Source organism: Macrosteles quadrilineatus, unplaced genomic scaffold (genome assembly GCF_028750875.1).
Source record: "Macrosteles quadrilineatus isolate MER2022 unplaced genomic scaffold, UCM_ALF_1.0 Scaffold_1__1_contigs__length_201487025, whole genome shotgun sequence".
Taxonomy (NCBI): Eukaryota; Metazoa; Arthropoda; class Insecta; order Hemiptera; family Cicadellidae; genus Macrosteles; species Macrosteles quadrilineatus.
Window position 1 is genome coordinate 19,121,974 of NW_026542594.1, and position 15,566 is coordinate 19,137,539.

The 15,566-nt window shown below is 36.8% G+C and overlaps 1 protein-coding gene across 1 annotated transcript in view; it reads right to left on the bottom strand.

Annotated features, from left to right (window-relative positions):
- The window catches only part of LOC129004629 (uncharacterized), a 30,117-nt gene extending 14,612 nt beyond the window's left edge, over positions 1-15,505 (bottom strand). Inside the window, exons 1-2 of the mRNA XM_054433180.1 lie at positions 15,439-15,505; positions 7,996-8,631 (exon numbers count right to left, since the gene is read on the bottom strand). Coding sequence (XP_054289155.1) covers positions 7,996-8,621 — 626 coding nt within the window. The 5' untranslated portion in view covers positions 8,622-8,631; positions 15,439-15,505. The remainder of the gene's footprint in view (positions 1-7,995; positions 8,632-15,438) is intronic.
- Between the last annotated feature and the right edge of the window lie 61 nt (positions 15,506-15,566).

The following is a 15,566-nucleotide window of genomic DNA, read 5'->3' on the forward strand; positions in this document are numbered from 1 at the left end:
AATTTAAAAAAACAGGTTTTAATCTAAAAAAATGTTTAGCAAATAATTCTGGGAACGGCAAACCAGCCATTTTAAATATTTTGACTAAGTATAAAATTATTTCAGAACACATTAAAGTCAAACAAACGTCAATAGTTTATTACACAGCTCTGTGCTGAGTTTTTCGTGCTGCCCTATTGGTTTGGCGGACACACACGCCACGGGAGCGGGTTGCCGAGCCGGCCGCTACGTAGTGGCATCTGATAGTGGATCTAAGTGTTCAATGAAAAGCGTTATAAGAACCATTGTACAGGGTGACACAAAGGAACGGGACATTTTTTAAATAAGTAGTACACAGTAGTCAAAAGGAATAAAATGGTTTTAATACTGTACATAGTGAGGTAAACATTTGCCATTTGTTGCCAGTCATTTTTTTGAAAATGACGTCACACATATGGCGGCCATCTACTTCTCTACAAATGCAGGGCCGGATTTAGCATTTTTGCGCCCCTAGGCCCAAATCATTTTCCGCCCCCTAGTCTGGACACAGTTACTTTCCTTCAAACCTTTATTAAAAACTATATCATGACCATAGGCCTAAGTAAATTTCTTGAATACCACTCCTCGTTGGAATCATAGCTTTTTTTTTTAAGAATTGACTTGTTTAGCCTTAACAAAATACCGTCTTAAACACGTTTAGCAATTTTATGCTTTTAATAAATGGTCACGTTTGTGGCCGTGGGACTGAAACAAAACAACTCAACCCACCGAGCATACCTGCACAAAAAAAACATGGTCATTGATTCCAATTCCAGGTCCAAAAAGATGAACTCCATACAGTATGTGATACCATAGATTAAACATACTTCTTTAGTAGATTTTTCATCTTTTTCTTAAGTAAGATTTTTTCATTCTTTAGTAGATTTTATCTATGTTTAAATCTAGTTATAAAAAAAACGATCTAATCATCAACAATAGGTCGTCTCCTGTAAATATTACAAGAAATTAAAACACTAATCATAGATCTAACCCTAAAATAATAGAAACAAAATTACGTCAAAACTAACGTCCAGTATCACCAACATGAACTTGACATGGACATTTTTTGAATTAACAATGTTATAAGAAGTCGACTTGAGTTATATTTAATCCATGGTCGTACTGCATCTAGGTTACCTATATTTCCAAAGCAAAACAGAGCAATATTCCGGCCAACCGTACCAATCCTTAGATCTGAGGAGAAAATGACAGCATTATGGTGCTTTGGAGGGTATTGAATTGTTCTAAAATCTAATGCAATCTGAGATGATATTTTTTTGTTAATTTTAAAGGTAAATTCATTGTCGTTTTAATATTCAACACAACTTATGATATTTTAACTTGATCCTGCAGATTGTTGAAAGCTAATGAAAAGATTAGTTAACTTAATAACTTTTGTTTTGTGAGGTGAGGGTGGTAACAATGTCTAACACCCAGCACGCATGCGCCCCTTATCACTCTGATCAGTAGTACCGAGCCCGAGCCTGAGCCAGCATAGTGACAGTGCAGTGGTAATACGATGGGCGCTCGTCAACGTCAATAGAACAGCCTACTCCCGTATAACTAATGTTCGTTCCCAATTTCGTAACAAAATTGATGCGTAATTCTGAAAAATAGTTTAAATTTCCTAACAATTATTTCCTCTTATGAACTTCAGAATCACAATGCTTTGGAGTTTTTTTTTTTATTTATCACCTATGACTATTTATTTTAATTTTTAATAGCCTAAGTATAAAAAAAATTACTCTCGGCCGTGCGCCCCCTGGGACCTTGCGCCCATAGGCCCGGGCCTACCGGGCCTATTGGGAAATCCAGCCCTTAGATTTAGATTTGTTGTCATGAGAGCCGAAGCCCCCTGACTGCTTACCCGGTACCTATCCTTCAGGACATACCCGGGCCCCATGATGTAGGCCGAAGCTTACGCATCAACCTTTAGCACATCATGGGCGGATGACTTAAGGTCATCAGGCTCGCCGGCTGCCGAAGCAGACCCTTCGGAAAGAGGGTTGCCCCTCAATCCTAACCAGGGATTCCGGCTGCTTGTTTAAGCGTCACTCCACCTGGGTTCCACTAGGTCGGAACCTAGAGGTCCATAGTAGAGCGCCCCGACGCATTTAGTGCAAGCAACACTCGGGACCTATCTCATCCCTGACAGGCAGAACCCGCCATCAATAGCCAGGAGGAAGGGGACCATCAGCACGCTGACGGGGGGGAACCCCAACCTCCCATTTACACCGCTGCCCGATCGAGGCCTGACCCATTGCTGGGAACCAGAGATATCCAGAGCGATAGATCCCCAGATACCCCCGGCCTGTACAGAAATCCAGCCCTGTACAAATGTTCATTCTGGTCTGAAAATCATCTGAAACTCAGGTCAGAAGGTTTTGTTCAATGCCATTGATCTCTTCTGTGATTGCCAACCTCAAATCCTCTAGAGTGTGTGGTTTGTGAGCACAAACACGCTCCTTAAGAAACCCCCAAAGGAAGTAATCGCAGCTAGACAAGACAGGTGACCTTGGCGGCCACGGTATGTCACCAAAGCGAGAAATCGCCTTGTTAGGAAACATTTACCTCAAGGCTCTCATTGATTGGTCTGCAGAGTGGGTTGTAGCACCGTCCTGTTGAAAATAAACCCTTCTTAGGTTTATTTTACGTCTGCAAAGTTCTTGACAAAAAAATATGTTCAACATGTGAACATTGCGATGGGAGTTCACTGTCACTGTTACACCATTTTCTTTGAAAAAAAAACGGCCCAATAACACAGGAATGAGATACCGCACACCACACTGTAACCTTGGGCGAGTGTAGAGGTTTTTCATGAATGGGGATTCTGACTGGACCAGTAACGGAAGTTTTGTTTGTTTACCGAGCCAGTAAGGTGGAAGTGGGCTTCGTCACTCATTAACAATATCATGTTCGGCTCGTTGTAAGGCAAAGTTTACTCGTACATTATAGTCAGTCACTTCAAGTTCCTGCACTACCTGTATTTTATAAGGATGAAACTTAAGATCTTTCCGAAGAATTCTCCTTACCGATTCACGGTTTATGTTCAGCTCTTGAGCATGTTTTTGCACAGACCTGCTTGGACTCCTTATCAATGCTGCTCTTATTCTGGTAATGTTTTCCGGCGTTCTCGAAGTTCTAACAAGGCCTGGTGGTTTCTTTCTTGTTATATTCCCAGTTGTTCGGAACCCTGAAACCCACCTTAATAGCGTATTTCGGCTTGGAACCGTTCCACTACAATATAAATAAAAAATCCGTGGTATAAAACACATGTTATCCACGAATATTAGAACAGAAGCGGTATGGAACATAAACATAAGCAAATGACACAACTGGAATGAAATCATCCAGATGTGAAATGAAAACAAATCTCATCACTACAGTATAAATAAAAAAATCTGTTGTATAAAACACATGTTATCCACGAATGTTAGAACAGAAGCGGTATGGATCATAAACATAAACAAATGACACAACTGGAATGAAATCATCCTGATGTGAAATGTAAACAAATCTCATCACTAAAGTATAAAAGGGCCGATTTACCGAATAGGCACGTGTCTAGGGTGCAAGGCAATTGGCTTTTTTGAGGGGCGCAAAAAAATTGGAAAATTAAAAATTTTTGTGGTTGTATTTGCATGGAATTTTGGTAAACTAAACTTCTGAGAATCCCTCGCGGCTGCGTCTAGACATTGTAATTGTCTACCGCGGTTGTGTCAAAATTCTGATCTTTCCCCGCGGTCATGTGGATATTATGGCCTTCTTGCGCGATCGTGGTCGGATTCTGATCACCCCTCACGGCCGTGAAGACATCTTACATCGCCTCCCCCCCCCCCCCCCCGCGGTCGTTTGGACAAAGTAATTGCTTCCCGCGATTTTGTTAAAATGGTAATCATATCCTGCGGTCATGTGGACATTTTCATCGTCTTGCGCGATCGCGGCATAATTCTGATCATCCCTCGCAGCCTTGTAGAAATCATTATTGTATCTCCCGCGGTCCGGTGGACATCGTAATCGTCTCCCGCGGTCGTCAAGACATCGAAATCAAAAATTGCTTCAAAATTCTTGCTGCTTCCCGCGGTCTTGTGGACATTGTAAACAGAATTCGCTGTTTTATTTTGATCATATTAACCAACAGTTGGCTTCAAAGATCGAATCCTGACACTCGAATCTCAAAATTAATATTAAAACCCTGTTCGATTAGTTAATGTTACATATAAATTAAGATAGGCTACTTAATAATAAAATGTTTACCATTAAATTAAAACTGAATGACGATAATTAATCATTCTCACTAATTTATATCTGGCCAGGGGGTAAAATTCCAGGGGGTAAAATTCCGGGGGGTAAAATTCCGGGGGTAAAAATCCGGGCCGTACATTCTAGGTTTTTATAATTTGATGTGTTCTGATTAAACTCACAACAGTGAAAATATATGTTTAATTTCGCGTTTAATCCATCGAGCTGATGTCGCGAAACTCAAAAGTTCGCCGCCGGAATTTTACCCCCTGGTTTGTGACGTCACGTTTGCCCAGGGGGTAAAATTCCAGGGGGATAAAAATCCGCTACCCCTAAAACATTATGTAGGCTGATGATATGTACATATTTGTAAAGCTAATGAAGTAAGGAATCCAAAAAAGTCATTAGTATGATGGTAACAAGTTATTTTCACCTATGATTATGTATCAATTTCAGAACGTTTTGAATTTTTTGAGCATTTCGAGAAAATGGAGTGTACAGTATTTAATATATAACTTTTTTACCAAATTTGTTACACCCAAACCATTATAAACATGTTGTAGTGTATTCATTTACCTTTATAAAAATGTATAACACCTTGGGTATATCATTATATAGCATATATAGCATGGCGAACTAAGGTCCGTCTTGTACAACAATCTCTGAATGTCAGAATCGTCATTTTAGGACATGATGCTAACAAAATATAACCTTTTATGAACACTATTTCACACAATTCAGTAATATTTATGCATAATAAAATGCATGAAGATTACTGTTATATACACACACAAACTTCACTAACACTAACACTACGAACTAATAACGTATTTAGTAATAAATTGCGGATAACACCAGAGCGAACACTCACGGCAACAACAAACAATGGCGAATACACAAGACAGCTGTTGCAGTAATGACTCACTTCCGTCGTCTTCATATGTGAGCAGACGTAAATAACCCTGAGCGCAGGGCTGCCACTCTCACAATCTATATTTCTTCCTCTTCAAAATGACATATTATATGACTAGTAATAACTTACAGTGTATGTAATTCGTATTTTCCACTTCGTCACCTGACGACCATTGGCCATTTGTTAAAAATTTCGAAAACAGCTGTTTTCATAAAATCGTACCGGTTGTGCATTCAATATTTCGTTCTAAATATTACTACCACAATGAAGATAAAATCAATGGCTATCCAGTGGTACCACCCGCAACATCCCACAACGAAAATTATCCGAGCAGGGTAATGCCAAACAAGACGTGTTTTGCCAGTTCCCAAGTGTCGGCTGCAAAAGTCGTGCCGCGCCAAAAATTCATTTGATTTCTAATCGTTGTGACATTGTTATTTACCTGCTACAGGGTTTGTTTATGTAATAAAATGAAAGTTCAGAATGTGATCTTTTGAATGGTATATATATTATTCTCATCTGAGTTGATTGTAAGTGTTTTTTTTACCGCTAAACAAATTTCGGCCCAGATCGTCACCAGACGACTTTGGCCATTCTAAGCATCAACGTCAGATTGTCACCAGACGACGATCGGCCACTGCTAGGGTTAACGAGTACTTAGGTTTGCTGCAGCAGGGAGGGTAAAAAAGTTTTTTTTAGTTTTTTTTATGTTAATAGTTTTGTAAGAAATGAGTGTACAGTTGAACCTCGTTTGTACGAACCTCAATAAAACAAATTCCTCGATAAGACGAATTTTTTTTCATCCCCTTGACATTTTCGTATAGGTCAATGCTAAAAACACCTCTATACAACGTAGAAGTAATTTAAAAACCTCCATAGGACGAATTTGTTTGTGACATGGGCTAGGACTGATTACAACTCTATATCAGGGTTAGGACAGGGGGGTTAGGACTCTATACAACGAATATTCTTAGCACAAAACCTCTACAAGACGAACGTGACCTCTATAAGACAAATTTATCATAATCTTAACCTCCATAGTACGTAGTTTTCAAAACAAACAGAAGCTTGTCTCAACATGAAACCCATCCCTCCTTCTTCCTCAGTCATTGTTTGGAGAAACCTTGGAGCGAGAAGAAACCTCTATAAGAAGAATAACAGCAGCATTAAACCTCGATAAAACGACCCTCTTTATTAAGAATACCTCTATAGTACGAATTTTTCCCGTACCCCTTGAAATTCGTCTTATAGAGGTTCAACTGTAACTTATTTTCAAAATTTGATTAAAAAATGATCATAAACAACCAAACTACAACAGTTGACTTCTCCATAAGAATAAGATGGGAATTTTAGATTTACAAATTTAATCCGATCATGCTGGTTCGCGAACTCGTTCGAATAAATGTAGGTTTACACGTTTATATCAAATTTCATCAAAATCGGATCATTTTTGCTCGAGTTATTGTGCTAACGGAGACATGAATTTCAACAGATAGTGTTTTTGGCCTCTAGGGACCTCAAAACGGAAAAGTAAATCGGTCCCAGGTCCAGGTCTTACCATAAGTACTACGGTAATAGCTTATTCCCTAAATAGGAAATTCGCTAAAATCTGTTGTATAAAACAAATGTTAATGTTATCAACGAATATTAGAAAAGAAGCGGTATTGATCATAAACATAAACAAATTGGTACTTTCCTGTTAAAGGGAACATTCATTATTATCAATGATTTTCAATCGATATATCGATATTAACGAATTTAAACCTATCAGCTGACAACTACAATAAATAAATATTGTTCAGTATAAAAAAAAAATGAAAAATATTGAAATGAAACTGTTCCAAACCAACCTAACAAAACTAACCAAACTTGCTGTAACATTTAAAAATTCTGTTTAATATTCCCACATGCCTTTTCTGTAATCAAACGGAATTTTTAAAATGGTACAGCAAGTTTGGTTGGTTATGTTAGGTTAGCTTAGAGCAGTTATAATTCATAATAGATTAGATTTTAGCCTAAACAAGATCAGTTGTCAATTTGTAATGGATCGTAAAGGGAAACAAAAATATCGATACATCGATAAAAAATCATCCATAATAATGAATGTTCCCTTTAACATGAAATTACCAACAAATTACACAACTAGAATGAAATCATCCTGATGTGAAATTACAAATAAAAAAATCTGTTGTATAAAACACATGTTATCCACGAATATTAGAACAGAAGAGGTACGGATCATTTAAACATAAACAAATGACACAACTGCAATGAATCATCCTGATGTGAAATGTAAACAAATCTCGTCAATACTTTCTCCATATACTATGTAGGGGGAGAAAGTAAAAAACATAATTTATAATAACTTTTTGAATCCTAATTTTTACAGTGATATCTGTTGTACCACTTTTTTGAGAGTTAAAAGGACTATAACATACTAAATTTCAAAGAATATTGTTCAGACTATTTTACTAGTCATTTACTAGTAGTTTCAGACTATTTTATGGACTTTACATGAAAATAATGCTTAAATATCAAAATTTCTAAAAATTTGAAAAAAAAAAACTCCTGGAGATACCTTGTATTGGGTAGATCAGGCCCAATACTAAATTTCTTCAAAATCGGCTAGCAGGTGTAGTATGTAGCTCTGTACACATCCACACGACCAGACATCACTTTGAAGACCACTTTCTTTGGTTCAGGGGGACAAAAATCGGATATATCTACCCAAAACTCAAACTCGAAAATTTTGGCGAAAACTATATTTTCTGCATAGGGAAAAAAGTAAAAATAGGAATAGTACGGTACTTAATAATACTCACAAATATCTGTTATCCACAACTGCTTGTAGTATCAACGAAGGCCATCGGTTTGAATTTAAGAATTTCTTCCGATGCTTCTGTACATTGACAGGAATGTGAGTGAGATCAATAGCCCCTAAAACTTGAGGGAGGCAACTCGTGGCTTCAAAGTGACTTGCTATTTCTTCAGCTTCTTCTAAACTCGGCATTCTTAAATATTGAGGGAGGAGGACCTCATTAACTGCTTTGCAAAAACGATTAATACAGAAAAACACTGTACTGCTATGGATGCCGAATAAGCCTCCAACAAATGTATAATTTCTTTTGTTAGTTAGTTTGAAGATAGCCACAGCACATTTAGTGCCTATATCCAAAGCGCCCTTTTGAGCATGCAAGACAGCCAGTTTACTTTTTTCCAGTTCATTTACGATGCCAAGGTAGGTGTTTTTGGACATTCGGAAATGTTCCATCCAATCCTTGTCACTGAGGGAGTTTCTCGCCATTTCCCACCACCTGATAGTCCTGAACTTCTTGATATTTTGTCTAATGGGAAAGTTTGCAACAATAGTATTCATAAAGTTTGGGAACAGACGCTGGCGATGATATCTGTGTCGTTTCCTTCTAATCTCTTGTTTCTTTCTCAACATTCTACGACGCCTGAAACATTTTAACACTTCTAAGTTAAAATTGCCTAAAGGCGTAAGTTGTTTTAGCATAAATGTTCATTACATCAATTAATTACCATTCAGTGTGAGAGGATTGAATAGGTTTATTTAACACTTTTCTACATCCGTTGATGTAATAATGACACAGATGTACGAGTTATGATGTTTTAAGTAGGCATAACCTACTCAATTCTGGCACACTGTTATAACTGCCACATAGAAATATTATGGAATAGTTACTACACGTTTAATCTCTATGCTATTTCTTTATAAAGAAAAGAAGTGGTGTCTATTAATATGTGTGTTTGTTTTGGGTGTACTGTACTGTAGAGTGTAGCTGGACCAAATGATCACACATGCAGGAGCTGAAATTTCACTCACAGGTACAAGAACATGAACTCAGCCAACGTCTGCTTAAAATCTTCTAGGTCTAAGTACGTGGTTATTAAAAGTTTCAGGATGAAGCTTTTGAAGCAAATATTATTTGTCTTTGTAGCAATTTAACCTAATTGAAAACCACATTTTTTTCATCTGTATTATGTAGCCTACATTTGATTTCTTAACATTTTTGTTAAGTTAATTTTAATCTGCCAAACCTCTGATTAAATCAAACATCAAACCAAAGAAAATTGTATGAAAATAAGTGTTACAGTTAAGTTTTTTGTTTCTACAATCAATGGTTAGTTTGTAACTATTTTCTACTGTTTTTTTAAGAATCAAAACTATGTCGCAAAGTATGGGTAGAGCAACTATTTAGTGTTTTATGAACATGTTGACATATTTTCTATCAAACTTCAATAAGTTATCGTAGGAATAAAAAAACTGATACAAGAAAACTACAGCACTGTTTTTGTCAATATTTGATACCTTAGGTTTGTAAGAAAAATTGAATTAATTTACACCGTCTACAAAAACCGAGCATCTATTGAAATTGGCTAGCAACTACGTTTGGGTTTAAACACTGTTAAAATGTTTTAATAATGACAATTTAAATATAATAAATCAAATCCCAAAACACAAAGTGTAGGTGAAGATCTATAGGTACAGTACTACGATTGTTCAGGGAACGCGGCTGGCTGAAGGGTCGACCCTACTCACACACACGCCTAGGCCTTTCACACACACACACGCAAGGGTTTAGGACGAACCAGAGACCTGCCATGTGAGTCATCACTGGCTAAAAGAAATTTATCTATAAACTTTTTTAATTTTACCTTTGTTATTAAATCTGTTAATGCTTTTGACTTCAGCTCAAAATGTTAAGTAAAACGATACCAAACAATATATTTTTTGCTTGTAAAATGTAGAAGTTACGAATATTTTTTTCTACTATTTCTTTTCATAATAATTTCGTATTTGGACTCTTTCATGGAATTGAACAACAAATTTACTAACACTAAACATTTTACTGTATAGGCCTATCTAACTTAAAATGATTTGCGATTTTGAGGTAACAGATGTTATATTTCTAGAAAGTGAAGGGGATCGGGGCTTTTAGGCAATTAGGGTGATGGTGAGTGTGCGTGCGTGTTTCGGGTCACTCGCAGGTACGGCCGAGCTCCAGCCGCTTTTAGTTAAAAATCAGACTATAAAATGGGTTGTCACATAAGTGACACCCAGTTGAATTAACTTCATTTGGTAACTTAAACTCAAGTATCATAACCTAATTTAGGCTAGCAATATAAAACTTGCTTTATATAATTGAGGAGTTCAGTACAGAACCCCTGATATCTGGCCTCTGTTTTACCGGTTCTCGGTTTATCCGCCCACTTCTCTGAAACATGGGTGTCCATCTAACTTTTATATAAGGGGTGTTGGAGGGGCTGGGGGTATGGAATAACCCCCAGTGAAGAGAGGGGCCGCGAAATGTTTATCCTTAGAGGATGGCCCTTACTTCATAGGCGTAGTTTTGTTTATCGTTGATATATAATTTTGTCATTACAGATTTTTTATTCACAGTCCAATTTTCTGATCCATACAGGAGAGAGAACTGTCTGATAATTTGTTATGTAAGTTATATTTAACTTTTATGTTTTACTCCACTATCTGATAAAAATGTGATTTACATGGGGTCTCATAGAGGAGGCTCGAGCCCCCCCCCCCTTTCCCATATGGATGGACGCTCATGCTATTGAATTACTTTTATTACTTACTTTAATAAATTAAATATTAAATATATTAGTCAATTTAATAATTACTCTATTGAAGACTTCAACAAAAAATGCATAAAAATTTAAAGAGTTTTATTTAATACCATACCTAATTGTACTGTCGATACAATCTATATTGTCAAGACAATAAAGTAGGCTATTTATTTATTTATTTATGCTCAGAAGCCAATATCAAAATGTATTTCCCACGACTTACAGACACATAGTTGCACGCACTAGTCTCCTGTGACTCAAGTGCTCTCACGGCTTAAATCTGTTTGTTACCAGTACTTCAACAATTGATTGGTTATTTCCAGTGTGGTTAGTATACAATACGAATACAATAATTGCTTTGTTTTATCAACGACAAAAAAATGAACGAGAATGTCCAGTAGAAAATTACAGACCATGGTCTCTGCAAAACCATTTTGTTTGGGAATTTTAGCCTCCTCTTTTTGTTATCTAACTGACAGTGTTATTATTTGAATTACCGATACTTGCGCACTTTTTCCTATGGGCCTAGGCCTTAAAACATTTTCTGGTGGTTTTCCAAACATGTATTCAATGTAGGCCTATTTGAATGTGTTTTAATGTAGGTATTTTAAGAGAAACCAATCTCAAAAGATACTGAAACAATAGTTTTGATATTTATTCTGATTGATTACACAAATTAAGTAGCCTATTTTAGTTATTTTTTTTATATATTGGTTTATACAGACAGCGGCTCGCTCCCATGGTGGCCGGATATGAGTGGATCTATAACTGATGTTCATAGACACACCAACACTTGTAATGTATCAAGTAATAAAAGTAAAACTGTTCTGATAATGCAAGTCAATGTTTTTAAAGATGAATTCTCAGTGTATTACCTAAGGAACTACAGGTGATGACACCCCATTCCGCTACATTGTTTCAAAGTTGAGATTTGTTACGCAGTGGAGGCAGAAGACATTAATTAAGTTATTAAGACTGTTCTAGCTACAAAACCGTCAATGTAGAGCTTCGTTTTAAACTAGGCCTAATAACAAGACTACCTGTATAAGTCTTATCGAAGTGTAAAGAAGCTTGATGTACATATAGTTGGTCAGTGAAGTGGTCAAGATAAGAAATTCAAAAATCTCAGTTCCTAGTCATTTATGTCTAGGCCTACCTACTCTAAATAGCTTGAGGTAAACCCATCTCTCAAAACTCGTTTCAACTCACATAAGTTAGCAGACAAAATCATAGAAAGTTCACCAAGCTAACCTCAAGTTAAATAATAGGTTTACTACAGGGCCGGTTTAACCCATACGCAAACTACATGGTCGCATATGGCGCTACGAAAAAGTGGCACCAACGGGACACTATTTTTTTTTTTATCAAGACGAAATTGGAAACAACTGACAAGTGAACAACTTAATTTTGTTTTTGTTTTCGCTCAGAGTTCAAGTATCCAAAGTACCACACCAAAGGCATTTATTCCGTTTGTACCAACAGCACTTGAAAAATGTGTAGGCTATACTTGTACACAGCACTTCAACTCAAGGCATTGATTGCAGTTTCGATTTGTAGTGAGCTGACGCTCGGCAGCGTACAACACAGCGCCTGTGAGTTTCATTTCATGACTCATGGTCGAGATAAGCGCGCAGCGCCACTTTTGACACCAAGAAACTTCCCCCTCCCTTCTTCCCCTGATCACTCTCCCCTCCTAGAGCAGAGCAGTAGTTCCTACGTTGTATTGCACTCTTAATTGAATATTCTGTATTCTTTTTGTCAAGGTAATAGGCTACTTTAATTTGGTTTTTCATGGTTTCTTCAAGTTTAATTGATTCAATTAAAATTTCCTCTCTTGTCCTTGTTGACCTGTTTTTCCTTGTAATATGCTTTATAAACTTATATCGTATCCATGTCATCCTGTAAAAATGTATTTCTCATTTAAAAATAAATGGATAACTTTGGATTTTTCTAAAGTGTATATAATGGAGTAAAAGTGTAAAAATGTTAAATTTCTGTGGATAATAAACAGTAGTTGAAAAGTCTTTAATTGCAAGTATTCTTGTAGCCTAAATTTAAAAAAAGTTCTTCCAAAAAAATTTTACAAATAGGGTTAAGTTATGTTCATGGGGGGTGGGGTGGGGGGGGGGAATTCTAGGTGGCGTTTATTCGGGTGTTCGCTTAACTCTGAAAAATTCCTAGAACCGGCCCTGGTTTACTAATCGAATCAATAGTTTCAATCGGTACGGTATTACTATACAGGCTAGGTCCGCAGGTCCCCCGGCCCTCTCGATGGTGATTAGAAGTGGATAGGAATAATTCGGATTTGAAAATCAGTTGACAAAATTCGACCTTAGAATTCAATTTTTTTTACACTGCGCATCTATAAAGCAGTAACATTAAGGTCAGCTACGTATATGCCTGCGTTAACGCACGGAAACAAGGCTAGCACATAAATCGAACTGTAAAAATGTCTAACACATGAAAATTCAGAGAGTACGGCTAGCATTGCACAATCACAGAAAACGTACTACTATAACCCAGAATGCCAACCGCATGGTAAAAAGCATTAAGCGTTTTGAGAGAGCTTTGCCTGTCAATACGTAGGCAGCGCCACCAGCGTTGCTATGCTAATGCATGGCAATGCTGGTGGCGCTGCCTACGGATTGACAGGCAAAGCTCTCTCAAAACGCTTAATGCTTTTTACCATGCGGTTGGCATTCTGGGTTATAGTAGTACGTTTTCTGTGGCACAATGGACAATTCAATGTCAGTCAACCATCTAAACTGCATCGTCTTGCCTAGAAAAAAAAAATTTTTAAGAAAGGGCATTAACAGTATGCTCTATTGGAAAGACAATTCTATTTGAAATTCATACTTTTATTAAGAACATAATAGCTTTGACTATTAATACAACAAGACATTCCATCCCCATATTAATTTTGTAGCCAGATTTCTTAAAGTTTATTATTTTAGTTAGTAAAAAAAAATCTCGGCTACTAAGCCCTACTAAAGATGTATCGTACTGGTAGCCTATTTTGTCAGACTCAGCCGAATAATTTAATCGTGTTCTTCAAGAAGGCCTACTATACTCCGTTCAAACAGCCGTGGCACCTGAGGGATTAGGAGGCCCCAAGGGTTCCCATGGGGACTCCTAATCCGTCAGGTGCCACGGCTGTTTGAACAGAGTATAGGCCTACGTGGTATTTAAAAAGAGAGCAGGTGGAATTTAAACAGCAATATATAACTTGGTTATTTATTAATGGTAAATACAACCATAAACTAACCAACAAAAGTGGGCCTCTTGACTTTCTAGTAAATTTTGAAGGTCTTTTTTCGAGTCTAGTTGGTGACACTGATCAGTGTCGACGAATTGTTGTTCCTATTATTTAGGGTTATTTTTGTGATTTTGGCTTTACTGTTCGGTTATATAACTAGGGGACGAGTTATTGTTTATGATTACATCATTTAATTTGGTTAAAATTGAGTTTTTAAATTGCTGAAGTAACAAGAAACACATTGTTACAACACACGACCAATACAGTACACTGGACACAACTAACAGCAATATTAATTGTCCTCATTACTCTAAGGATGAGAAATCTATGGAGCATGTTTAGCCTATCTAGTTAAGTTATAGGCTACTTGCGTTACACGATTTTTGGCACATTTGTGAGTAAATGTTCAGCTTGTAGACAGTGCTTATTAATTGTGAATGTGTGTGTAATTTTTGTGAATATTCCATGTGTTATGACTCATGTGTATTTATAGTTCAATATGTTTGTTCCTTCTTAGGCCTACTGATTATACAATTTTTGTCTTGGTAACTTAGTATTATTTTTCAAATCTCTATAAAATCTCTTTGTGATTATTATTACCACACAAATAATGTTGACACAATTTATTAACTTTGGTGTGAATAATACTAAACTTTAATTTGAAGTAGGCTCTACCTACGTTATAACACTTATATTGACACTTCTGCAGTGTGTATTGCATTGTTGTAGTGTCCTAAAAATAATTTATGTTTTTAGTTTAATAAATAATAAAGTTGATTTTATTAATAAATAATAGGCCAAGTAAATACCCTAATATTTTGTAAATGCCAAACTAGTGAGAAAAACTCGTGTACAAGAACCTAATAAAAAATAATCCTCCCGCAGAGGGCCCCTTCACAGCATGTAGCTGAGGGCCCCAAATGGTCCCAGTCCGGCCTGTTACTATAGCCCAGTTAAGAAACTGTACCCTTAAGGTTTTATTTTCAGTAAAGCAAAGAGTAATTTTACCTTCTAATAAGATCCCACGTATTAGTCATAATAGTTTGAATAGCATTGTTCCTCGCAGCAAATAAAAGCTGAATTGCTATCATAACCTCCGTTGGTAAAATAAAATCACTTTGAGCAAATTCCATTTTCTACCAGTCCGTCCAAAGCATTTAAAGAGTTTTGATTTTACAAGTCGTACATTTTAAATAATTAAAGTACAAGTAAAAAGTAAGATACAAACGAACGAAACTCAAATTCAAAATATAAACTTAAACATTAGTGCAGAGGCGGGTAGAATTTGACAGTCGGTGACTTCGACCATTGACTAAGGAAACAAATTCGACCGACTTGGTCTTGGTCTTGGTGTGTTTGTGTGTTGTGTTGTGTTTGAACTAGTCTGAACCGAACTGACTGAAATGAGCTGAAGTTCGATTCCAAGTTGGCTGACGAGACGAGTGGGAGTGACAACGACCTTCTGCTTCTGGTTATGTTCTGACCCTGGCTAGTAGTGGCTGGCGCGGCGCCGCTGGCACTTTAAAT